This window comes from Haliotis rufescens, unplaced genomic scaffold (genome assembly GCF_023055435.1).
Source record: "Haliotis rufescens isolate VD_foot unplaced genomic scaffold, xgHalRufe1.0.p SCAF_57, whole genome shotgun sequence".
NCBI lineage: Eukaryota > Metazoa > Mollusca > Gastropoda > Lepetellida > Haliotidae > Haliotis > Haliotis rufescens.
In genome coordinates this window covers 1,509,294-1,537,148 of record NW_025964301.1, presented here as the reverse complement: position 1 = coordinate 1,537,148, position 27,855 = coordinate 1,509,294, and the positions used below count along the sequence as shown (strand labels likewise).

General features: G+C 41.3%; 1 protein-coding gene across 4 annotated transcripts in view; it reads right to left on the bottom strand.

Moving 5' to 3' along the window:
- Positions 1-40: 40 nt before the first annotated feature.
- The window catches only part of LOC124137861 (breakpoint cluster region protein-like), a 100,359-nt gene continuing 72,544 nt past the window's right edge, over positions 41-27,855 (bottom strand). For 2 of the 4 annotated variants that reach the window (XM_048385312.1, XM_048385313.1), the window contains 18 exons: positions 27,349-27,534; positions 25,849-25,956; positions 22,887-22,932; positions 22,166-22,218; positions 21,431-21,550; positions 20,269-20,393; positions 19,008-19,084; positions 17,747-17,853; positions 16,149-16,223; positions 14,129-14,267; positions 13,168-13,275; positions 11,309-11,377; positions 10,475-10,674; positions 9,893-9,949; positions 8,998-9,247; positions 7,199-7,333; positions 6,461-6,566; positions 41-5,868 (listed from right to left, as the gene is read on the bottom strand). In XM_048385312.1, the coding sequence (XP_048241269.1) occupies positions 5,649-5,868; positions 6,461-6,566; positions 7,199-7,333; positions 8,998-9,247; positions 9,893-9,949; positions 10,475-10,674; positions 11,309-11,377; positions 13,168-13,275; positions 14,129-14,267; positions 16,149-16,223; positions 17,747-17,853; positions 19,008-19,084; positions 20,269-20,393; positions 21,431-21,550; positions 22,166-22,218; positions 22,887-22,932; positions 25,849-25,956; positions 27,349-27,534 (2,181 nt within the window). In that variant the 3' untranslated portion in view covers positions 41-5,648. The remainder of the gene's footprint in view (positions 5,869-6,460; positions 6,567-7,198; positions 7,334-8,997; positions 9,248-9,892; positions 9,950-10,474; positions 10,675-11,308; positions 11,378-13,167; positions 13,276-14,128; positions 14,268-16,148; positions 16,224-17,746; positions 17,854-19,007; positions 19,085-20,268; positions 20,394-21,430; positions 21,551-22,165; positions 22,219-22,886; positions 22,933-25,848; positions 25,957-27,348; positions 27,535-27,855) is intronic. The other 2 variants (XR_007218590.1, XR_007218591.1) reach the window with 2 other exon arrangements.

The window sequence follows — 27,855 nt, the reverse complement described above, 5'->3', positions numbered from 1 at the left end:
ATCGGATCGTGTACAAGGTATCGTGATACGTATCGGATCGTGTACAAGGTGTCGTGATACGTATCGGATCGTGTACAAGGTGTCGTGATACGTATCGGATCGTGTACAAGGTATCGTGATACATATTGGATCGTGATACGTATCAGATCGTGTACAAGGTATCAAGTTACATATGGGATTGTGTACAAGGTATCGTGATACATATCGAATCGTATCCAAGGTATCGTGATACGTATCGGATCGTGTACAAGGTATTGTGATACGTATCGGATGGTGTACAAGGTATTGTGATACGTATCGGATCGTGTACAAGGTATTGTGATACGTATCGGATCGTGTACAAGGTATTGTGATACGTATCGGATCGTGTACAAGGTATCGTGATACGTATCGGATCGCACAGTTGGTGTATCGTCCCTGCCCTAATAACAAGACTGATCTGAGGGTAAGTTGAAGGTGTTTACAATCAGAAGAATGTGAGGTTTGTTTTTACACCACCTTATCAATAGTCAGGCCACATTAAGCAGTGGATTCAGGCTTCATATGTAGGGATTCAAACCCAGGTCATTGTGAAGAGAGAGGACCTTAACTACTCGGCCACCTCCGTCCACTGATGAAGCGTGTGAATGGAAACAGTGTGAAATCATCTCTACCCGAAGCGCTTATAAAATCTCCAACATCCCCATGATCCAAGTGAATAGGGCTGTAATTTGTGACCCTATTGTAGCTGCATCACTGCTCATCTTAAGAATCAAACCCAGGTCATAGTCAGGAACAGGGAACACACAATCCAGTGTACTACCTCGCTCCCTGTGTTCAAACAAGTGATGTTCACAGGGCTAAAATCACTTTCTGAATTGCCCAAAAGAAACGAAAAATTTAAAGAAAAAGGTTAAAGTAACTTCAAGTCTTCCTCCCAACATTGCTACAGACATGGAGATGATTGTGTGATGAAGGATGTGAATAATGTTGGGGAAACTGGACAGAATCACAGCATGATGTTAAGTTGGAATTATGATGGAAATTTGCATGAATAGTTTGGTTCTGTAAATTCCATCAATTTCAAATGGCGTGAAGATGTTAAGAACAGAATTCACGAACTGGTACAGTTTCTTACTTTGTGGTTATGAAAGCACCAATTTGAGATTCTTGGACTAAATTCTTAAAACATGAAACACTGATGAACATGGCAGAACATAGAGTTTCAAACAAAATCTAAATAATTCTTTCTCTTTTGGAATGGCTCAGGTGGTTTCTCAAATAAACATAATTCATTCCCTCGTAGTGTGCAAGTTAATCAGTTAAAAAATGATCTTATACAAAACAAAACAGTTAGGGATCATGAATATTTTGGGGCATATTCTTTATTAGTGATGACAATTTCATAAAAAATATCCCAAAAAATATTTATGATCCCTAAATATTTTTGTTCGGTATATCTTGACAATAACAAGAAAACAACAGGATCACAGACCGTGTATCTCTACACCCCTGGTCGTGTACACATGGGGGACAGCAACAGCAACAGCAACAGCAACATCAACGTGACTCTCAGAAAGAGATATATAAATCACCCATGTTGTAACTGCCGCCATACATGACATAAAAACACACCTATAAACATACTTACAATGGTAACTGCAATACTTTTAACTAAAACATACTTTCAGGGTATTCACTGTGTGGGACAGGCCAACGGTCTTTGGATGTATACTTGCAATTTAGTAACTATTTTCTCTTCTTAACACTTCTGATAAACTTCATCCGGTATACCTGTTTTGATAATTTGAAAGTAGATTCCGACGGTCGATTTGCCCATGTAACACATCAACAATGTTTCCATACCTGAGTTTGTGTTACCTGGTAAAGACTTTGGTCCCAGTAAATCTATCTTTTGTCAGGGCTTTTGTAAATCTATCAATTATCAGGGCTTTAGAGAAACATCCATTATCATGGCTTTAGTGAAACATCCATTATCTGGGCTTTAGTGAATCTATCCATTATCAGGGCTTTAGTAAATCTATCCATTATCAGAACTTTTGTAAATCTATCCATTATCAGGGCTTTAGTAAATCTATCCATTATCAGGGCTTTCGTAAATCTATCCATTATCAGGGCTTTAGTAAGTCTATCCATTATCAGGGCTTTCGTAAATCTTGCATTGTCAGAGCTTTTTTAAAAGTATCCATTATCAGGGCTTTCGTAAATCTATCCATTATCAGGGCTTTAGTAAATCTATCCATTATCAGAACTTTTGTAAATCTATCCATTATCAGGGCTTTAGTAAATCTATCCATTATCAGGGCTTTCGTAAATCTATCCATTATCAGGGCTTTAGTAAGTCTATCCATTATCAGGGCTTTCGTAAATCTTGCATTGTCAGAGCTTTTTTAAAAGTATCCATTATCAGGGCTTTCGTAAATCTATCCATTATCAGGGCTTTCGTAAATCTATCCATTATCAGGGCTTTCGTAAATCTATCCATTATCAGGGCTTCAGTAAATCTATCCATTACCAGGGCTTTTGTAAGTCTATCCATTATCAGAACATTATCAGGGCTTCAGTGAACCTATCTCAGGACTATCTACAGCCAGGAAAAAACAACACAACTACAGTAACCTGTATTGTTACAGTAACCTGTATTGTTACAGCAGCAACGATGTAGACACAAGGACCTATGTACACCCCTCTGTACAACAGTGTCCACACAGCAAGTCATGCTGGGATAGGCAGGGCACCTGTTTCACTGTACATTAAATACTCACATCAATATTCTGCTGACTAAACACACATGAAGCATAACCAGAGGACACATTGGTTTCATAATTAAACAACACTTTGTGACAGAAAACATTCTCACAAACACATTGGCACTTGAATATCTTGATCAAGAACTAGAATTGTCACGAGTGTGGACATCATAATTAGCATGTCTACCCACTAACATAGTCGTTCTGGCCCCGATTTTTCGAAACAAAAATAAAATTTTACTTAAATCTCAAACTGAGAGTGCAAAAAATATCAGCTGAGTTTTTAACTCAAAAGCATTTCTCAAATCAATATCAGCAAAAACTCAGCTGTTGGACGAGTGACATGATGTATAGAATTGTTTTCACCCCAAACCTAAATCTAAGGAATAAATCTTCATCCAATACGTATTGCAGTGGGTTGTCACGATCGGTAAGCCCCTAGAAATAACCTGTCTCTTCGATCTCTGCTTATGTCTATTAGCAAATGCCATTTTTGTCTGAATTAAAACTTAAGTTGCCATGTAGGCTAACTTTTTAACCAAAGTTTTGCCTGGTTTCTAACTCAGTGTGAGCAAAAAATTGACTCAGTTTTGTTTTAGAAGTTCAGACTTAAGTCAGTTTTTGAACTTAGTTTGTTTCGAGAACTCGGGGCTTGGAGTAAATATGTACACAGTCTAACTAAGCTTACAACTGTAGGGTGTTGGGAACACTTGCTAGCTTTCATATTGGATTTCAGGTTTGCAAAATTCAAGAAAATCTGTTATTACCCCTCTGGTGGACTATTTTCTCCTGTATTTACAACTGGGCAAGAATATACAACTTTTTACAATCTACTAGAATTTCATTCTACATAATCTTCTGAAGGTTTTATTTTGTACAAGCTTCGTGGAATGATCAAAAGATCGACTTCAAAATAATCTTAAAATACTACAACAAAAGTACACGGCAACTAGATTTAAATAAAGGACAGTTAAATAAAATTATCATCTTTTCCTCTTAAAATACAGTAATCCGTCTGTTTCATCCAAACCAAGAAACTATGGTGAAATGACTAAAATTGGTATCCTGATACATACATCTGTTACCATGGTAACATGTCAATGACAAAACAACACAAAAAAACATTGTTACCTGTTGCATAACTCCTACATGTAACCATGGTAACATGTCAGACATGACAGCACACGAAACCATGGTAACACGTTCCAGACATAACTGTCTCCATAGCAACCTGTTAAAGACACACTGGTAACAACACACAGCCACTTGGCTAGCAGTCCAAGACTAGAGGCAGATCAAGCATATCTGCCCTATGGCAGTTTTTCCAATCAAACACGCCACATCAACACTGTAACAATCAAATGTCATAGAAATAGCTTCAATGCATGCAAGGCAAATAAATAGCAAGCTCATTTGCAAATTAAAACAATCTGGAAAATACAGGAGTCTTAAACAACGTCCGGAAAGGCATAGCGTTGTTTCCTCTGTAGCAATATCGAAAGGCTTCGATTTCCGTACTCCTGGACAGATACATCATAAAACGTTTTAAATCTTGTTGCACAATCAGACCAAAACAGCCTATTGGTGGAATACACACGAAACAAGTCTTGGTCTTCAATGTCTAAAATCCTTGCAGTCAGCACGTTGAAGCACTTGTGATTACAAACATGGTACGTCGCTCCTCGAACATTGTCTAACCCCTACTAAGGAAAGCACTTCATCACTTATAAAACTTGTCCAGATCCAGACCAGGCAAGACATGCTTATGAAAAGCATGCCATGTTCACTCATAGTGGGTAGGTAGACATTCATTAGCAAGGCAAAGGCAAGCGACGTCTGACCATGTTCCCAGCTCCTCCTCATCTTCCATCCACCTTCTGCAGTCTCCTTTTAACACTTCAGTACTGTCACCTTGCATGTCACACGTCATGGCACTTCAGTACTGTCACCTTGCATGTCACACGTCATGGCACTTCAGTTCTCTGTCACCTTGCATGTCACACGTCATGGCACTTCAGTTCTCTGTCATCTTGCATGTCACATGTCGTCATGGAACTTAAATTCTCAGAAATGACATGACACTTCTCTTCTCCAACACCTCACGACATCTGTTTTTAAACATCCAACATATCACGTGATGACAATCTGTTGTCTGACAGCCAACACCTCATGACATCATGACAGTTCTCTTTTCAGATATCCAACACCTCACGACATCTGTTTTTAAACATCCAACACCTCACGTCATGACAATCTGTTGTCTGACAGCCAACACCTCATGACATCATGACAGTTCTCTTCTCCAACATCCTACACCTCACAACGTCATGACACTTCTCTTCTCCAACAGCCAACACTTCATGACATCATGACACTTCTCTACTCCAACATCCTACACCTCCCATGAGGTCATGACTGATCCCCAGATCAGCTTCATGGTGTCATCTTCAGTGATAAATAAAGAAAGTGCCACACACTAAAATCTCTTGTTACATCTGCCCAGAACCATGGCCAACAGTAGTTCACAAGGCTGAGGTCCTGACACTTCACATCTGTGATTTCTCTCTGTAACCGACTTCCACATCTCGTTGCTTGCGTCATTGTGGACACTATTGTTCCCGACATCTCTGACAAGGTCACTACTGTGTTGCAATGTTGGAAGTTAATGATGGAATGTTTCATGGATCTTTGGTCTCAACATGGAAGGAAAGTTCGGATATATTACAGAGTACACTGAGTCAAACCTTTTGTTTGAATGTCACTACACCCTTTCAATACAAACAACACAAAAAAGGTTTTAATGAACAAAATTCTATCTTGTTGAGAAATGTATTTCACAAAAAGAAATCTTGTTCCAAAGGTCATGTCCTTGACCTGTGACATTTTGTTGACCTTGACCTAGACCTGAGCTGACCTTCTGAGACTACGACCTTGAGCAGCAAGGGACAGGAAGTAGTTGACAATGGCTGACTGAAGCATCACCTGTTCTGTGGTTTTGGACATCATTTCTAGCGGGTTGGTGGTTGTGTCTTTAACTGCTGGGGCAAGCAAGGTCGGACCAAGGACAGTTGCCAGGTTGTGTATGGTCATCTTGTTCTCCTTCACATTCTTTGCAACTCTGAAATGACAGAAAAATGTGATTTTTCATGCTGCTTTTAGCTACTTGATAGCAGACTAGAGTGACGGAGTGAAAGCTGTTTAACGCCTAGCATAGGTGGATCCAGAAGGTGTGGTGTGGTGTGGTGTGGTGTGGTGTGGTGTGGTGTGGTGTGTGTGTGTGTGTGTGTGTGTGTGTGGACCCCCTCCTTCCAAAAACTAAATGTAGTATGTTGTAGGCAGTAATATTATCTGAGAGAGGATTTTGATATTTTGGACCCCTCAATTTTAAAAAATGCTGGAAAAATTTCAGCACTCCCTCCCAAGATCTATCTAATTGTCTGTCCCTAACAGATGTGAGGATTAAATTGATAAGGAAAAAAGGTGTCATCCGCTCCTCAAGTTATCTGTTTTCCAAAAGTCGCAGATCCCTGCTTATTGTACTGACTTGTCACAGCGAAGTAATTTGCTCATGGTTTCGTGGATCTACCTCTATGACATCATGTAATGTCCACAACAAAATATTTCACTATTTAAGAATTCCTTCAGTGTGGGGATCAATCAACCCCCGACAGTGCTGGGTAAGTGACATGACGGTGACCAATGCTGGCTACCTGACTAGATGCTCCAGCAGGGTGACGATGGTGTAGTAGTTGGCGTCGGGGAGGTTGTGGAGGAGTCCCAGCATGCACTTCTCCTTAGCTTCCTTGTCCGATAACCCTGCAAGTGGAGGGCAGCGATCACATTAAAACATTACCAAATAAATACATCTATTCAGTGTTCCAAATTAACCATGGGAGTCAATAGGTCACTGTCATAAACTCAAAGTTAAAAGTTCAAACATTTCGGATATCCCTAAAATGAAATTCTCAGCAAACCTCAAGGACTCAAAGATCCCCTTAAGTTAAATATAAACCATGTCCACATCACTTTCAGTGATTCAAGAAGACAGCTGCAGTTTTAACTCCATGGTGGTGAAATAAATAAATAAATAAATAAATAAATAAATAAATAAATAAATAAATAAATAAATAAATAAATAAGACATAGCTACTTATTTGTATTTTCACTGATCTTGGAATAAATCTGTGAAAGATAAATTAAAAGTGTGGTCTAATGAATACATAATATACTGTCAAAATGAACAAAGACACAAGTTCCAGACCAGACAAACCAGTGATTGATATCATGAGCATCATCTCATCTAGACTTGGGTATGATGACACAGGGTAACTGTGGCTGACCAATCGTTCCATTTAGTCAGCTCTTACGACCTTCACATGTTGCCGGGGACCAAATCTAACCTAGAGTCCCCACAGGATCTGTCACATGTACAGAAGAGCAGTACTCACGTAGTGACTCCACGAAGTTTGTGTAGTTGGCCTCTGTGAAGAGAGGTTCCGGCAGCTCACGGAAGTACAGCTTTAGCATGCCTGTGACGGCGTGGATGTCGCAGTCTGTCACGTGACAGGTCCCTAATCGCACATCTGGAAAGTAATGTCTTGATCAGTACTGTAAATCTTGAAATTAACGAGAGAGTGAATTAAATGCGAAAAATGCGAGTGGTCTTTGCTTGCATTAATTAACTTCGCATTTATGTCTCCAAAGGACCATCAACAATAAGACAGCCTCACTGCACACTTTGGATAGCAGACTTACTTACTTACTTTGGAGATTTAACGTACGCTTTCCGACTGATGCGTATTTCGCACACGGACCCGGCCAGGCCATTTAATGTGTTTCCGAAAGGGGCGAAAGTGGTGTGTGCAACCAAAGAGGGGGCTTTAGGGGTTGCTTATATAGAATTTGGGAATTTTGAGATTTTGAATAGATGCCGATGGGGTTGGGGAGGAGAACTAAGGGAGCTGGGTATGGTGGATGTTTGTTTGTTTATGTGATTTTGATTTGGTAGATTGGATAGCCGAAATACCAACTTGAACATAAACACAAACACGGTCTATTGAGCAGCAGTCGTAACAAGTACATAACAATGTCATTTTAAGAATAGTAATTACATAATAGGCATCCAGTGAGTTATCACTGCTGGGGTCAAGAGTTCTACCCACTCGTGTCAAACTAGGCGTCAATGACCACACCAAGCAGTGAACTGTTGTTGGTTCAATAATCTTGCGTTTGAACTTCCTGAATGCCAGTCAACAGAAGAAACATATAAACTGGGTGTTGTTTTTAGGAAAACACTATTAATTGTTATTACAGAAGTGCTTTACTCAGTGCTAATAAGCGGTGCTGTTTGTGTGTGATTGGATTAAGGTAAGGTTATGTAGCATTCAACTGGGGATGGGGTGGGGTGGGAGGAGTTGCATTGATATTGAGTCGCATTTTTGGCTAGGGGTCTGCAGGCGTATTCATTTGGAGATGCATTAATTTCACGATTTACAGTATTTATTAGATAAGCTAACTTGTTACTCTGTAAAAAATAAATTCGCGACACCAATTTTCGAACTCATTTGAGATCATGACCAGTAACATCAGTGTGTAAAAATTCATTTTTCTGACTTATATGTTTTTTGAGAAAATTTGTCCCCTTTGAGAACCAGATGGACGGACGGATGGCCAGAAGGACGGACGGATGGCCAGAAGGACGGACGGACAGCCAGAAGGACAGACTGCCGGGTGGACAACTCCGTTCCAATATTCCCTAACTCACTTTTAAAATAGAAGAATAGAGTACTGCATTATGCCCACTGCTATATATCGTGTCCATGACAACCCGTCTTAATCCCCGCATACTGCACACCACACTTCGAGACTTGTTTTAAAAAACCTCATATAGGTTATTCAAAGCTGGAGCAATAATTGCTGATTTTCTATTTTTCCTAGGTCAGACGATATTTTTAAGAAACATCCCAGCCCCTTCCTTTCCTCAGCAGCCATTGTGGCCATTCAATACCCATTTCATCTTCCCTTTCACACACATAGATGCTTAGAATCCACTCTACCACCATGGCATCTCGAGGGCCATAGACGGACGCCAAAACTGACAGGGTTTATCTACGATTCCAAAATTGTAATTTTGTTCTAAATTGCAATTTTTTTATAGCTCCTATTTTATCAAATTCAGAAGTCTTTTAACATTCAATAATGTAAAAGTAATTGTAATCCTTTACATTTTCTTTCTCACGCTTCTTACTTTTATCAAATGCCTTCTTCAACCTCTGCACCTCGGACGTGACCCCTGACACTCGGTAAATGCCTGTTTCGTCCAGGCCTCGTTTCTCCACTTCCTGTATGCAGGCTGTCACGATGGAGGGAACGGTCTTCCCCTCGCGGCGAGCCGACGTGCTGATCTTCACCCCGAACACCCCCGTCTTCTGCTGGGAGGGAGTCCGACGCATCGTGCGGTTAGCTGGGGTGTGACGCACCGATATCACCAACGACACCTGGAACAGGACACGCAGTGAATGAGTGAGTGAGTGAGTGAGTTTGGGCTTAATGGCACTTTTAACATAACAGTATTCCAGTTATATCACGGAGTGACCTCTTAATGTGAGAGGCAAGCCCGAAGTGATGCAGGTCTGAGACTAATACCACTTTGGTGAAACCATGGGCACGGGTATGGTGCTGACAAACCTAGAAACAGAATCTGTGTGAACCGAGAGTCGAACCCACAATCGTGGGTTTCTGGCATGCCAAGGGACGCAACTCTGCACAGCAAATTGAGGCGCCCTCAGACAACTGGGCCTTCCATGTCCCCCACATGAGTGAGTGAGTGAGTATTACACCGCTTTTAGCAATATTCCAGCAATATCACAACGGGGGAAACCTGAAATGGGCTTTACACATTGTACCCATGTCGGGAATGAAACCCGGGTCTTCGGCGTGACGAGCGAACGCTTTAACCACTAGGCTACCCGACCCCCGTACATGACACACAGACTCAGCAGACAGCTAAGAAATGGACGTTCATTTGTTTGTTTTAGAGGTTGATCACCTGAGTCCTTTCCAATCTTGCAATGCTGAGATTTTCTTAACTGATATGTTTAAAACACTTGTAAAAAAAAGTTTGCTTACAAAATGGTACTTACGTCATTCATGGAAATTGTCTTCTCTTGAAAATTTGTCTTGAGCCAGGATTTACACAGCTGAAATCAGAAGACACATCACAATGATCGTTGTTCGGACTAATATCTAACTTCAAGATGAAAACCACAATGTAGTCATTGTTCCCATTATCTACAGTGCCTTTTTAACAGATGAAACATGTACAGCACATGAAAGCAGTTCCCCATGTTACAAAGCAGTTCTTGCTATATGACTCCTGTAAATCTATGTTTAAGTATATGGTTACGTAGTGCTACGACTGTCGCAAGTCTATGTTCAAGCATGAGTTACGTAGCACGATGGCTTTCATAAACCTATGTTTCAGTAAATAAGTTACGTACAACTCCAACTGTTGGAAGTCTATACTAAAGTACATGACTTATGTAGTGCAACAGCTGTCTTAAGTCTATGTTAAGTATACGAGTTATGTAGCACGATGGCTGTCGTAAGTCAATGCTAAAATATAATGAAAGAACGCTAGTGAAACTGGTGATCTGAACAACAACAAAATGCTCCTGACCGTAAACACATCAATTTACCGTGGGCAAAATGGAACAAGTTCTCACCTCAAGAGCTCCTCTCCCTAGCAGCCTGTCCGACTTGTTGTCAACCTTCTTGTACACAAGCACGCGGAGTGTCTGACTCCCGTCCAGCTCCAGCTCGAAGTCCTCATCCCACGCCGGGTCTGCCGATGTCGGACAGATGTTGGTCCGTGCCTTCATGAAGAAATGATCGTACGAGTCCATCTCTACACAACAGTAGGTGTCTGAAACCGAAGAAATTTAGTTTTATCGATGTGTTGTCATTTGGGGTAGTTTTGCTGATTCAAGGAATTGTTTTATTAATGTGCCGTCTTTCTAAGGGCTGTTTTACTGACTCAGGGAATTGTTTTATTAATGTGCCATCTTTCTAAGGGCTGTTTTACTGGTTCGGGTCATTGTTTTATTGATGTGGTATTGCAGTGCTGTGTTTCTTAGGACTGTTTTTCTTATTCAGAGAATTGTTTTACTCATGTGCCATCTGTCTTAGGGCTATTTTACTGAATCGGGGAATTGTTTTATTGATGTGGTATTGATGTGCTGTGTTTCTTAGGGCTATTTTACTGAATCGGGGAATTGTTTTATTGATGTGCTGTCTTTTTTAGGGCTGTTTTACTGATTCGGGTAACATTTTATTGATGTCTTGTCTTTTGAGGCTCTTAAACATTTTCGCAGAATTATTTTAAGAATGTAATGTTTTTTGGGGCGGATTAGATTAGGGGAACGTTTGACTGATTGCTGTCTTTTGGGGCTGTCTTACTGATTCAGGGAACGTTTTATTGATGTGTTGCATTTTGGGTCTTTCTAAAAGATTTGAGGAACAATTACTGAAGCAGACAGGTATTGCCTAGCAACACTCACCACAAGGAGTCACCAGGCCGTTCAGTTTGTGGACCGTGACGTTCAGAGTCCCGTTCAACACCTCCTCATCTGTAACACAGAGTGACAACCTCAGCATGACCTCACACAAAAACCTCTGTGTCCTTCTAAAACTGACACTGTTGTCATTCATGAATTAAGTAAATGACAAAATATCCTCTGCAGACATTACCAACATTCACCATGTATGTTTTTCAGGTCATTGACCCTAGAAATTGTTCAGAGGTAAAACAACAATAAGTATAAAAAAAATTAAAGTGAAATATTTGTGAACCTCAAACATCCATACCAAGTTTAATATGTTACATGAATGCCATGAGCGTTTTACGCCGTTTTTAGCAATTTTCCAGCAATATCACGGCGGTGGACACCAGAAATGGGCTTCACACATTATACCCATGTCGGGATTCGAACCCGGGTCTTCGGCGTGACAAGCAAAGGCTTTAACCACTAGGCTACCCGACCGCCCCTGAATGCCATGAAGAATGATAAACGTCACAATTATGTTGATAAAATATCTTTGGGTGGCATATAGAAGCTGAAGTATCAGAGTTGACTGATGGATTTCAAGTTCTTTAAACCTTCAATGCAACGTTTCTGTACAGGTGCTCGTGCCTTTATCAAGCAGGCTATCAGTAAGTGGGTTCGACATGGTTATACAGCCATCATGCTGACATGTAGCTTAGTCTCACATAGGTCGAAACTGTTCAGAAGGGATTGAAACCTGAAATGCCATTAGACTTACAAGATTCAGTGATGAAACTTACACGTGTGTGTGTTGCTATACACTGCTCTCAGCATCATTCCAGCTATAGGAGGCCTGTTAATAATCAAGTCTGGGCCAGACAATCCAGTGATTGATATTGTGAGCAACGAATGCCGTTGGGGTACGAGGTACATATTCAAGTCACCACCTTGACCACCAGATCCATTTGGTCACTTCTTGTTTGTTTGTTGTTTAACGCCGCACTCACCAATATTCCAACAATATGACGGCGGTCTGTAAATAATCGAGTCTGGACCAGACAATCCAATGATTGACATCATGCGCATCAATCCATGCAATTGAGATATGATGACACACATAAACCAAGTCAGGGTCACTTCCAACATAGATTGCTGTGGACCAATTCAAACCAAGATTACACACAGGGCAACTCACAGACCAGCATAGGTGGCTGTGGACCAATTCAAACCAAGATTACACACAGGGCAACTCACAGACCAGTATAGGTTGCTGTGGACCAATTCAAACCAAGATTACACACAGGGCAACTCACAGACCAGCATAGGTTGCTGTGGACCAATTCAAACCAAGATTACAGACAGGGCAACTCACAGACCAGCATAGGTTGCTGTGGACCAATTCAAACCAAGATTACAGACAGGGCAACTCACAGACCAACATAGATTGCTGTGGACCAATTCAAACCAAGATTACAGACAGGGCAACTCACAGACCAGCATAGTTTACTGTGGACCAATACAAACCAAGATGACACACAGGGCAACTCATAGACCAGCATAGATTGCTGTGGACCAATTCAAACCAAGATTACACACAGGGCAACTAGCAGACCAGCATAGATTGCTGCGGACCAATTCAAACCAAGATTACACACAGGGCAACTCAAAGACCAGCATAGGTTGCTGTGGACCAATTCAAACCAAGATTACACACAGGGCAACTCACAGACCAGCATAGGTTGCTGTGGACCAATTCAAACCAAGATTACACACAGGGCAACCCACAGACCAGCATAGGTTGCTGTGGACCAATACAAACCAAGATTACACACAGGGCAACTCACAGACGTAATTCCACAGCACATTCTGCTCACCTTTCTGCATAAGTACAGAGCCGAACTTGTTGACCTGAGGTAGGGCTTTTGAGGTGTTGACCAGTTCCTGTACTTCATATGTGCTCAGACTTGGGTCATCGTGCCCACCTACATGAGAACACCATCAGCATCAGACAAACAGCCTTTCCTGGTGACATTCATATCACTGAACCAAAGAATGTAATGGTCTACGGTTTGGGTTCTGCCAAGATCAATGCTGCAGTAATTTGTATGCCAATCTTGTTATCTTGTGGAAATTCGTATCAATAAACTGCAAGGATTTATCGAGACCTTCCCACAGTCCTGCATCAAAAGACCGCCTCCGTGGTCTAGTGGTAGAACGTCCGCCCGGACCACCCGATCCCATTAGCCCCCTTTAAGACAAGCATGGTCGCCTTTTACGGCAAGCATGGGTTGCTGAAGACCTATTCTACCCCGGAATCTTCACGGGTCCAGAGGAGAAGGCTTTACTGCTTAGTTATATATTATTGCAGTGAATGCAATGCTGAAACACAATGTTAAAATGCGTCTGAATTTTGGAAATTAATAACTTTGAAATAAATCCCAAATTTTAATCAAAATACATTTCTTTAACCAATCTTCTGGCCATGGTCACTCATTGGAATCAATGATAAATCCCTGGGCCCACTTGCACAAAGAAATCTTAGCGCTAAGACTATTGTAAGCCTATGTTAAAGTATGGGAGTTACGATCATCTTAGCGCTAAGATCACTCTGTGCAAGTGGGCCCTGATGTGACCCAAATACTAGGTCCTGTCTATTCACTGATATATTATCCAGTGGTCAAAATTAGGAAACAAGGACCTAGGGTCCTGGCTGTATTAGTTTATTTCATGGCACCCCTAAATCTTTAATTGTTAACATTGGGGTACAACAACGACTTTTTGTCATTTATCCTGACAATCTGATGCTGATTCCAACATTTTCCTCCCTGAACGTACATTTTCTACAGAGCGAGGTCAAGGTCTCCAGCCATTCTTCCCTCTCGTAGTCGGTGGTCATCAGCAGGGTGTGGACCTTCCCCCCCTCGTGGGTCAACTTGACCGCCAACTTGGGCAGTTGCAGGATCAGCTGGGCCTCCTACAACATGAGTTAGAAGAGAGTGAGTGGGTGAGTGAGTGGGTGGGTGAGTGGGTGAGTGAGTTTTTGTTTTGTTTTGTTTGTTGTTTGTTGTTTAACGCCGCACTCGGCAATATTCCAGCTATATGACGGCGGTCTGTAAATAATCGAGTCTGGGCCAGACAATCCAGTGATTGACATCATGAGCATCGGTCCACGCAATTGGGATATGATGACATGCATCAACCAAGTCAGCGAGCCTGACCACCCAATCACGTTAGTTGACTCTTGCGACAAGCATAGTCGCCTTTTACGGCAAGCATGGGTTGCTGAAGACCTATTCTACCCAGGATCTTCATCGGTCTTCTTAGTGTTTACTCATTGACTCAGTGAGTGAGTGAATTTTTTAATTTTTTTCATTGAGAGAGAGAATGGGTGATTTAGTGGGTGAGTGAGGGTGGGTGGGTGAGTTTTAGACTGAGTGAGTGAGTGAGTGAGTGAATGAATGAATGGGTGAGTCTTAGAGTGACTTTGTGAGGGTGGATTGTTATTTTTGAGTTGGTGGGTATATGGTAGAGACGTAACAATATGCTGGTGCTGCAATACGATACGTATCCCGATACTATGGGTGCAATATGATTCATATCCTGAGACAGTACTTGGCAGGCAAATTACATCATCGTATCATTACACCACTTGAAGATAGGTGCAGGGAGGGGGGTGAGTAAAAGTAGGTGTGGATGGGTGAGTGAGGAAGTGTACGAGTGGATGGGTCCAGAACAAGTTGGGTTAAATATGGCTTTTCAGGGAATAACTCTCAAGTGATGGATGAAAGCCTTATGTGATGCAGGGGTGGTGGGGTAGCCGAGTGGTTAGAGCGTTCGATCATCACGCCGAAGACCCGGGTTCGATTCCCGACATGGGTACAATGTGTGAAGCCCATTTCTGGTGTCTCCCGCCGTGATATTGCTGTAATATTGCTAAAAGCGGCGTAAAACCATAATCAATCACTCACTTATGTGATGCAAGTAATTGATGTTCACAACTTAGGAAAACCAGTGCGCATGTCCAACACTGACACTCCATGGGCCCTGCGCGTGGTCCCTCTGAGTACCTACTAACACTGACACTCCATGGGCCCTGCCCGTGGTCCCTCTGAGTACCTACTAACACTGACACTCCATGTGCCCTGCGCGTGGTCCCTCTGAGTACCTACTAACACTGACACTCCATGAGCCCTGCGCGTGGTCCTTCTGAGTACCTACTAACACTGACACTCCATGGGCCCTGCGCGTGGTCCCTCTGAGTACCTACTAACACTGACACTCCATGGGCCCTGCGCGTGGTCCCTCTGAGTGCCTACTAACACTGACGCTCCATGAGCCCTGCGCGTGGTCCCTCTGAGTACCTACTAACACTGACACTTCATGGGCCCTGCGCGTGGTCCCTCTGAGTACCTACTAACACTGACACTCCATGAGCCCTGCGCGTGGTCCCTCTGAGTACCTACTAACACTGACGCTCCATGGGCCCTGCCCGTGGTCCCTCTGAGTACCTACTAACACTGACACTCCATGGGCCCTGCCCGTGGTCCCTCTAAGTACCTACTAACACTGACACTCCATGGGCCCTGCGCGTGGTCCCTCTGAGTACCTACTAACACTGACACTCCATGAGCCCTGCGCGTGGTCCCTCTGAGTACCTACTAACACTGACACTCCATGGGCCCTGCCCGTGGTCCCTCTAAGTACCTACTAACACTGACACTCCATGGGCCCTGCGCGTGGTCCCTCTGAGTACCTACTAACACTGACGCTCCATGGGCCCTGCGCGTGGTCCCTCTGAGTACCTACTAACACTGACACTCCATGAGCCCTGCGCATGGTCCCTCTGAGGACCTACCAGTTCATGGATCTTCCTCTTCAGCTTGTCCACACTGCGGGCGGCAGCTAGCCCACTGATGGACCAGTGCTTCGACTGAAACACAACAACATGAGATGAGGCTTGGGGATACAAAGCAGCTGCGAGGAATATTTCAATGATATCACAACATTTCGTCTTGTTATGGGGGGAGATCCTGTCATGATGCAATCCTTGTCTTTAAGTGCAAGCTCACTAAGATGCCATGCTGCAGTTTGACATGAATACACCACTCAGACACAGTATACATTATATACCAACTCCAAGCCAACCAGGATCAGGGTGGCCCAGTCGTCTAAGGCGGCGCGATTCAATGTGCAGAGTTGCCTCCCTTGGGCATGCCAGAAACCTATGATTGTGGGTTTGAATCCCGGTTCGCCCCAATGATGATTCTAGGTTTGTCAGCACCATACCGTGCTCCTGGGTTTCACCGAAGTGGTAAAGGTCTGAGACCTGCATCACTTCGGGCTTTCCTCCCACATTAAGCTGACATGCTGCGATATAACTGGAATACTAATAAAAGCGGCGTTAAACACAACTCAGTCACTCCAAGCCAACAAGTCCTTGTGTCATCCCTTTAATGATGAGCGCCAGGCAGGGTAACAAAAAGTACCACCTTTTAACATTTTTCGGTGTGACACAGCTGGGGGCAGACGCTCTACCACCAGACCACTGAGCAGGTCAGGGTGATCAAGAGACAATGTTGGCACACTGATACCAAACGCCAGACCTTTCTCATTAGAATCAGGTCTTAGTTCTGGCTATCGATAAACAAAGATCTGAGGACATCCCTCAGAACGACCTTTCATCCGACCAATCAAAGCGCTGCTTACCAGTTCATGAAAGTGACAGTCGGAATGTGTTTTCTAATCATGCAACCTCGAAAACATTAACACTGTGTAATCCAAATGACAATTACAGCCCGTACGACTGAATACGTCAAAATTATCTTCTATCTCTCGCTTCTGTGCACAGTACGTGGCAAGTACTGCCATACAATATCAACCATATGTTAGACATTCCAGAATGTTTGTTTGTTCATTTTTCAAAATTTTAATCGAGAACTGTGTCAACATATTTTTCAAGCGCAGTCTGAAATGGAAGTCGCCAGGTTGAAACGAGTGCTGTAAAGCCCGAGAAAACTGCTTTCTAATTGGCTTATGTCGACTTCTTGTTAGTTATTTCAGTGGTCGCTCAAAGTTCGCAAAAGGTCGTTCTGACGTGACCCGTAATGGGATCTTTGTTTAGCGGCAGCAAGAACTTAGATCTGACTTTAATGAGATTGTTCTTGTTACAGATTTATTTTACAAACAAACCTGGTGAGCAGATGGCCTTTCTGTTCCTCACACAACAAGTTTGTATTTGCCAGAATAAAAATACCCTGCTTTTCAGATGTTGTTTTTGTTCAGCTGAACATATCTATAAGTACTGGGGAAAAAAGTCTAAAAAGATTTCAAACAAATATATATTTATAAGGATGCCACTCCCGTATTCCGGTCATGTTCCCTATTCTGTGACTCTCAGAGTGAAGTGCTCTGTGAAGTGACTCCCAGAGTGAAGTGCTATGTGAAGTGACTCACCACTCTTGCCTCCTCGTACTTTACTTCATCTCTCAGCTCAGACTTCAGCTGTCCAATCTTCTTCTTCATCGCCTCGATATTCTCCTTATGACTGTGTTTCAAATCATCTAAAATTGTAAAAGAAATCTATAAGAATTACAAGGCTGTGGCGTGGCGTGGCGTGGCGTGGCGTGGCGTGGCCTAAAACTTGGCAACATAATACATTGGCTTGGTCCGTTATTTTTCGGCAAATGAAAGACACAGCCTTTGGACCTTCACATAAGTACTGGTGTACTCAGAATGGCAGTATTTGATGTTTAAAATGACAGAAGGATGGAGAGGCATAAAGACGGATAGATGGAAGGATGGATAAATGGAAGAATGGCTAGATGGACTGATGAAGGATGGATAGATGGAGTACGGAAGAATAGATAGATGACTGATGAAGAATGGATAGATGGAAGAATGGATAGATGACTGATGAAGGATTGAGAGATGGAGAGTTGAAGAATGGATAGATGGAAGAATGGATAGATGACTGATGAATGGTTAGATGGAGAGTTGAAGGATGGATAGATGGAAGAATGGATAGATGGAAGAATGGATAGATGAACTGATGAAGGATGGATAGATGAGAGTTGAAGAATAGATAGATGGAAGAATGGATAGATGAACTGATGAAGGATGGATAGATGAGAGTTGAAGAATAGATAGATGGAAGAATTGATAGATGAACTGATGAAGGATGGATAGATGAGAGTTGAAGAATGGCTAGATGGAAGAATGGATAGATGACTGATGAATGGTTAGATCGAGAGTTGAAGGATGGATAGATGGAAGAATGGATAGATGGAAGAATGGCTAGATGAACTGATGAAGGATGGATAGATGAGAGTTGAAGAATGGATAGATGGAAGAATGGCTAGATGAACTGATGAAGGATGGATAGGTGAGAGTTGAAGAATGGATAGATGGAAGAATGGCTAGATGAACTGATGAAGGATGGATAGGTGAGAGTTGAAGAATGGATAGATGAAAGAATGGACAGATGAACTGATGAAGGATGGAGAGATGAGAGTTGAAGAATAGATAAATGGTAGAATGGATAGATGGAAGAATGGAGAATAGAGATGATCAATGCAGAGAGGGATAGATGGCGAGATAGAAAAATCAATAGATAAAGGATGAGATGGATAGATGAAGGATGAGATGGATAGATGGAAGAATGGATATGAAATGATGGAGAGACGCATAGATGATAGATGGAAGAAAGTGTACCAACCTTGGTAGTCAAAGTGTGTGTCTATTGTGAGTCTACACAGAGGTATGATCCACTTCACGTCAAAGTTCGAGGCTTTCCTGGAAAGGAAGAAAATCCCATTGATAAGCATCACAAAACTGTACACCATCACACTCCAAACTTAGTGTTAAACTGGACAAGAAAAAGAACTGGAATCAAAGAACGGAATAAATTCTTCTGGTTTTTTTCCAAAAAAAATCATTTCGACTTACAGTTTTGAATAAAACAAGGGCAAAAGTGAGCGTGGCTCACTAATACCCCCGACCCGCCTAGTGTGTCAGTAGTTTCAAATTAAATAGCTAGGATAGGGTTAAGGTTTTCTTTTGACTGCACCCCTCCATATGACACAGATCATATGTACTAAGTTTGAGATGAATCCACTGAATAGTTTAAGAGAAATCGCGCAGACAAAGTTTTCAGATGGACAGACGGACGGACGGAACCTTGGTATAACTATATACCCCCGACTTTTAGGTCTGGGGTATAAAATTATGTCTGGCTTTGCAGCTGTAGCTGATAATGTATCAAGTCTCCAAACAAAACCCAAGGCCCTTCCCCTCAGGATAGCAAATGGCCAGTCCCTTATCTTAACACTGCATTCTATGCCTTATAGCCAAGGTAAGAAACGCCCTTTTCTCTCTTGTTGATCCTGTCACAACTAAAATACAAATCACCTTTGCTGCGTTGTGTATGCACAAAAGGGAAGGGAAGCAAGACACTAATACTTGCACAGCTAGTTGATAACTGATGGTGACTTCGTTTGACAACATGAAGATCTTATTATGATAAAATATGACAAGCCAAATTATGGGAATTAGTCAATGAGGTAATAGAGGTAGGGTATTCACAAGTAGGATTAAAATATCATAATACCGTAACATAAATTGGGAAACTGTTACTACCAATTTGACATTTTACAGTCTTTCGTATAAATAAATGCAGGGTTGGTTTGTTTGTTTGTTTGTTGTTTAACGCCGCACTCAGCAATATTCCAGCTATATGACGGCGGTCTGTAAATAATCGAGTCTGGGCCAGACAATTCAGTGATTGATATCATGAGCATCGATCCATGCAATTGGGATCGATGACATGCATCAACCAAGTCAGCGAGCCTGACCACCCAATCCTGTTAGTCGCCTCTTACAACAAGCATAGTCGCCTTTTACGGCAAGCATGGGTTGCTGAAGACCTATTGTACCCCGGAATCTTCACGGGTCCAATAAATGCAGGGATGGAGACTGACCTGTTGTTGTCCTTCTTGGTGCAGACGAGGACGTCGCTGAAGAGGAAGATGTAGCGCACCTTGCGTTGACCCGACACCAGCTCCACCAGGAAACTACTCTTCACCAGGTGGCGCTTCTCCTGAGGCTGTAACACACACAATAACTGTTACCTGTTGTCCAGCTTACGTCATATTCTGAACAAAAAACATAAGGGATCATGGATATTTTTTTCAGTACATAAACTGTAGCATACAGGAGATCACAAAATGCTACTTTATGTTCAAGTACACAGCAAATTGGTATGGGAATAAGAACCACTTCACTACATTCTGGTCAAGTTGCCATCATTTCTTTGTACAGCAGTGAACTATGCAAGCCGGGTAAAATGCAACTGAAAAACTAAAAATTATAAAAAAATATAAAATTAGCACGGCTACAAAAACAATCTGAAATGATTAGCCAGTGAAACTGTAGACTCAAACAGCATGATCATACAAAAAAGAAATCACACAGAGCGTCTTCTCATAGCATGGCATTTGGATACCAGGAGTAGCTGCAGTTACTCTTTTCTATGGGAAAATCAACTGAAAAACAGAGTTATGTCCCCTGGGAACAAATGATACAAGCTCCTCACAGCGATATCCCGTTCGCGGAGCTCTCTTTACTATTGCTGCCACCAGTCATCAACTCCCCACAGTGATAGATGACCACAACCATGCTTGGAGTTGAACTTGCAGCCGATTGACTGTTTACAAACAAGTGACGAGTGTCGTGACGCCGAATACACTTACCTCTGCTAAATTACTTTCTTTGTTTGTCAATTTGAATTTCTGTTTCATTAACACTTTCACGTAATTGATAAAGTAAGAATGTAAGGGAGAAGTAGGTTGATTTTCCGTTAGTCTGCAATCTCGAATAAATCTGATTATACAAACAACAAAGTAAATTCATCTGGAAAACATGGTCAGTCGTAAACCTTTTCAAAATGAACTATGATGGCATTCCCAAAGACATAAACAAAAGTATGAACGTGACTACATTTGGGGTTCGAGGGCAAATTTCAAGATTCTTGTAATGGCCGCGCCCAAAGTGTGGCAGCGATGTTACCAAGAGTGTAACGAAGATGTCACGCGCTGGGAAGGAGCTCGCAAATGATAAAGGGGAGGTAATCCATGCACTGACCAGGGCTCCACTCTCCCGTATGGTGGAGGAGATCTCCTCCAGGTTGTACTGGGACAGATCGAGGGCCTTCCTCAGCAGCCGGTGGTCCTCGTGGTCCTCGGGGGTGTACTTGATCAGGTCCTGCAACAACACAGAGAGATGCTAACTTTTGTTTGTTGAATTGTTTGATCGGCATTACATAGAAGTTGACGGATGACAAAGTAGAAACAATTTATGGACAGTCTTGCATGACAACAGTATAAGGATCTATACCGAAACGTCACCTTCCGTCACCTACTGTTACTAAGGGGCGGTCGGGGAGCCTAGTGGTTAAAGCGTTAGCTCGTCACGTCGAAGACCAGGGTTCGATTCCTGACATGGGTACAATGTGTGAAGCCCATTTCTGGTGTCCCCCGCCGTGATATTGCTGGAATATTGCTAAAAGCGGCGTAAAACCATACTCACTCACTCACAGTTACTAAAGAAATTGTTATCTATAAACTGTGTCTACTTTGTGTTAGTTTGTTGTTTAACGCCACACTCAGCAATATTCCAGCCATATGACAGTGGTCTGTAAATAAGTGAGTCTGGACCAGTCAATCCAGACCACCCGATCATCCCTCGTACAACAAGCATGGGATGCTGAAGAACTATTCTAACCCGGATCTTCACGGGTCAAATGGTACGCAGGTTTCCGTCAAAGTCGGACTAATTGGTAATTTTGTCAATACTGGACCACACTTTTGGTATACTTACATGGAGGACCAGGGCGTTCCTCTGCACTCTCTGAACAGGCTTGAACAGGGCATCTGTAGAAGATGCAGAATAGGTGAATACATGTCATATGTTACACATACAATGCCAACATACACATAGTAGATTTGTTTCTAAAGTTTTTAATTAGAAAAGTTCCAAAACATATTCTTAACATTCCAAATATAACTAGAAAACAAACTACATAATTTAGAGCTTAATTAATAGACAATGAACTGAATAGTCAGTAGACAATGAACTGAATAGTCAGTAGACAATGAACTGAACAGACAGTAGACAATGAACTGAATAGTCAGTAGACAATGAACTGAATAGCGAGTATACCATGAACAAAATAGTAGACAATGAACTGAATAGACAGTAGACAATGAACTGAATAGACAGTAGACAATGAACTGAATTGCCAGTATACCATGAACAAAATAGTAGACAATGAACTGAATAGACAGTAGACAATGAACTGAAGACAGTAGACAATGAACTGAATAGTCAGTAGAAAATGAACTGAATAGTAAGTAGACAATGAACATAATAGACAGTAGACAATGAACTGAATAGACAGTAGACAATGAACTGAATAGACAGTAGGTAATACACCAAAGTGCTTCTGTGTGCAGGATAATCCCACATGTTGTGTTTATGTGACTGACTTCAGTTTCCAGGCACATAGTTTCAATACCTCCACCACACATCATAGACATACCTTCCAGATTTGTTACTTCTTTGGCATGAGAACCGAATGTCACTTTCTGAAATGAAAACAAACATTATCAAGGTTCATAAAGATATGAGACACTAAAATTCACGACTTTTTCACAGCATTTCAAGGCTTTCAACCATTATTTTCAAGGCTTTTTTATTTGGGTTATTGGCCTCAGTGTATCAATACATTATTTCAAGCCAGCATACAACATATTAGTCGTGAGACCTAAGAAGCAGTTTGAACACCACAAATTTACCAACAAGATTTACTTTCACAACCAACAAATAAAATAAATAAAAGCCATAATTTTGATACTTTAAAAAACAATTACCGTGGCGGTATATGTCTTTTTGTACAAATTCAAGGCTTTTCAAGCAATTTTGGTGATTGTGAAGGCTTTTCAAGGAAATGTTTATACTCAAATATAATAACAGATTTATTCAAAGCTTAACTGTAAAGCAATCATGTTGTCTGTGTTGTTAAAAACTTAGACAAATTTACAATTCCAATATGGCCGCCATGGTGGCCATGCCTAAAACTGGTTTGAAATTCTATGAGCAGTGATCAAATTAGAAGCTGACAATAACATCATGTTCCAAACATTATGTCAGTAGTGAAAACAGTTGCTTTGAATTGTATCATGAACCATTTACATTTCGAAAACTGGTTTGGAATTTTATGAGCAATGATAAAAATTAATAAGAAGCTAGCAATGATGTCGTGGACCAGACAATCCAGTGTCGTCGCGGCATGATGACACACAATCAGCCAAGTCACAGAGCCTGACCACCTCATCCATTAAGCCACTTCTTATGACCAGCATAGGTTGCTAGGGCCTAATTCTAACGACCGCCTCCGTGGTCTTGTGGTAGAGCGTCCGCCCGGAGAGCGGAAGGTCCAGGGTTCGATCCCGGGCCGCGTCATACAAAAAGACGTTAAAAGATTGTACTTGTTGTTACCCTGTCTGGCGCTCGGCATTAAGGGGCTAAAACAAGGACTGGTCGGCTCGGAGTCAGTATACTGTGTCTGAGTGGGGTATTCATGTTAAACTGCGGCATGGTATCTCAGTGAGCTAGCACTATAAATCGGCATCAGTCCGGACTAGTACAAGCAGCCACACACACACATACACGTGCATGCACGTCGCTATATAAGTGCAATAATCTTGGACACGACGTTAAACTCAATTTCACCTCACCTCACCTAATTCTAACACAGAATCTTATGTGGTCGATGGAGACAATGGTCAATTGAGAACCAACCATGTAACATTTCCTTAAAACTTTTCCTTGGTTGTAAACATCTGTTGTTAAGGGATGGTATTATTGGCAAACTAATTACCTGTTTTGTATTTATTTCAAATTATGTATGTGTCAGAACAGACTAAATAAAGCACTGGTTAAGCAAGATTCAATGCTTTTCAGCTGTTATTATCATCAAGGAAGTTCCCTACCTCTGTGTTACCATGTATTAAATATGTGAAGTATATTTAAATCAGGTCTGTAAGCATTGAACTGTATGAATTACAAATAATACACACATAATACTCTCACATAACCATCTGTTAAAACTAAATCACTTCCCTGCACTTAGCATGACATTTTCCTCACACATACAAAGTGGTTGGGGAATTAAGGAAAATAAAGCCAGAACACAAGATTGCCATTTGTCAAGTGGCTAAAATCATCCTTCATGTGTCCTGAACCACCCTGCACAAAGCGATCTTAGCGCTAAGACTATCATAAGCCTATGTTAAAGTATGGGAGTTACGATCATCTTAGCGCTAAGATCGCTTTCGCAAGTGGGCCCTGGTCAGTAATCAGGTGTAATCACTACTAATCGGATTCATAAAAGATATCAACACTTGCGTTTGGAATAAATCTTTCCTGGTTTCACACCAGAGGCAATATTGGGAAATTGATTATTTGTGTGTGTGTGTTTGTTGTTCAAAACTACAGTTATCAATATTCCAGCTATATAATGGCAACCTGTTAATAATCGGGTTGTGGACCAGACAATCCAGTGATTGTTATTGACATGCCTTCAACCAAGTCACTGGGCCTGACCACCCGATCCACTTGGTCGCCTTTTACGACCAGCAAAGGTTCCTGGGGATCTATTCTAACCCGGAATCTCTACGGGGTAGCTGGGCAAGTATCCACACAGCCTTTATACAACAAGCGCAATATAACCCAAATACTTCCTTGTTAGGAAAAGTATTTACATAGTGATATTATTCTGTTTGCATAATTCATACCCTATAAGGAAAGAATACCCTATAAAAGGTAGCAGTCACGGGTGACAGAATTCTGGGCTCTACTAAAAGTAGGAGTATATTGAGACAGAATTCTTGGGTCTACAAAAAGTAGGAGTTAATAGAAATAGACTTATAGGGTATATACAAAAAGTAGGAGTTAATAGAAATAGACTTATAGGGTATATACTAAAAGTAGGAGTTTATAGAAATAGACTTATAGGGTATATATAAAAGTAGGAGTTAATAGAAATAGACTTATAGGGTATATACTAAAAGTAGGTGTATACAGAGACAGACTTCTGGGCTGTACTACAAGGAGGAACATATTGAGACAGAATTCTAGGGTATATACTAAAAGTAGGAGTATATAGAAATAGATTTCTAGGGCGTATACTAAAAGTAGCACTAAATAGGCTCTACTAAAAGTAGGGACATATTGAAACAGAATTCTAGGGTATATACTAAAAGTAGGAGTATATAGAGACAGATTTCTGGGGTATACTAAAAGTAGGAACTTATTGAGACAGAATTTTAGAGTCTACTAAAAGTAGGAGTGCAGAGAGTGAGAGTTATGGGGCAGATTTCAGATTTCTGAAAGCAGCGGTAATGTAATGGGGATGAAAGGAAACCAGATCTCTCTTCATTGCAAAAGGCAAGTCCCAAAAGACACATTTGTATTCGTATTTTTAAAATAACTTGACTCACCCCTGCGATCTCCTGGAATTGGGGGTTTTCCTGGGAGCACCTGTGTATGGTGGTCACAGCCACCTGGTAGTTCTTCATATACTTGCCGAACTCGGGGAACTGGAACACCTGGTGGTAAAAACAGTAATAACGAACTAATAAATCTCTTTAACACAGCAGGTCACAGAACCTGGTGGTAGAAACAACAGTAATAATAAGGAAGAGAATCTATGGATGTCAATTTCTTTATTTTGAAGAACACAATTTCTGGAATTCTAATGAACTAATAAACCTCTTTATACAGGTCAGACACCTGGTGGTTGAAACTGTAATAAAGAACTAATAAATCTCCTTAATAATAATAATAATAATAATAATAATAATAATAATAATAATAATAAAAATAATTTTTTTTAAATATATAAAAAATAAAAAATCTCCTTACATTGATAAATGAAGAGATAGTTTGATAATTATGAAAAGAACTCTCCAGGTTTCTACCACAACTCCAACTGGACTGAATAAACGCACTTCATTACCGCACCAAAATCCATACAATCTTCATCACAAATAAACCTAACAACACAATTGACACTGTGAACCAAAACACAAGAAAACCATACTTGACTTGCATGTCAAAACATGCCACGTTCTGTTTAAACAGTGCTGTACATATTAACAGTGGTTAATTGAAGACGCTTACACCAACACCAACAGCAACACCAACACCAACAACTACTTGCTGTCACAGTGACAAAGTCACATGTACATATTAGAACCAAGGTGGATGTAATTGCTCTCCATGGTGTTGATCATATTAGGATAACATCCAAATATTTCTTAACTTGCGCAACAAATTCTGAATCGTGTTTCGATTACACTTAGGGTAAACTTGCTTTTAATCCTGCACAATGTATAGAAATGTTAACAAGGATGAGGACATCATTTATTTGTGAGTATTTTTTAGTTTGTTGTTTAACGCCGCACTCGGCAATACTCCAGCTATTTGACAGCGGTCTGTACATAATCAAGTCTGGACCACACAATCCAGTGATTTACATCATGATCATCGATCAATGCAATTGGGATACGATAACATGCATCAACCAAGTCAGCAAGCCTGACCAACCGATCCTGTTTGTCACCTCTTATGGCAAGCATGGGTTGCTGAAGACCTATTCTAACCCGTATCTTCACGGGTAAGTTGTGAGTGAATGAGTAGGTTGGGGACACCAGGAATGGGCTTCATACATTGTACCCATGTGGGGAATCGAACCTGGACCATCAGTGCGACAAGCAAACGCTTTAACCACTAGGCTACCCCATTGCCAAAATATTTATGAGATCCGCAGTGATGAATGAATACAGTAAAAAGTAGCAGTCAATATCAGTATTATCACAAATCACCAAGGACACCAAGACTTCATCCCTGAGAACCGAACCTGAGTGTTCGGCATGACAAACAACACTTTAACCACTAGGCTAACTGACCAGCCCAAATACAGCTTAAGATCTACTAACCATCATTTTGAAGATTTCGCCAATTTTCTGATCATGTGACCAGTTGTTGACCTTTGGCTCGAGCTCCTTGACGAACTCCTGGTGGATTGCATACAGTTTCTTAATGTTGAAGAAGATGGCGTTGTTATCTTCCTCCGAGATCACAGGTTTCGAGGTCTGACTCGACGCCTCCAGTGACCTCTTGTACTGAAACACAAGAACATCCCATCATGTCAGCAAAAAGTCACCTTTCTGTTCATGGGACAAACATGAAGCAGTCCCAATTTTTAACTGGGAGACAAAATGGAGATATCATAGATTTCTTGTACTGAAATTCCCCCTGTAAGAGTGGTCATCCATTGGAAATTTTCAATGAAAAAAATCAACTCAAAAGTATCTTGACATATTGATTGATAAAAAAATTCATTATTCTGAATCTGTGGATGAAGTTACTTAAGCAGACCTGCAATTTATTAATTTAATGCTAAATATGAACTGGGCTGATTGATAAATGTAGAAAACTGAATG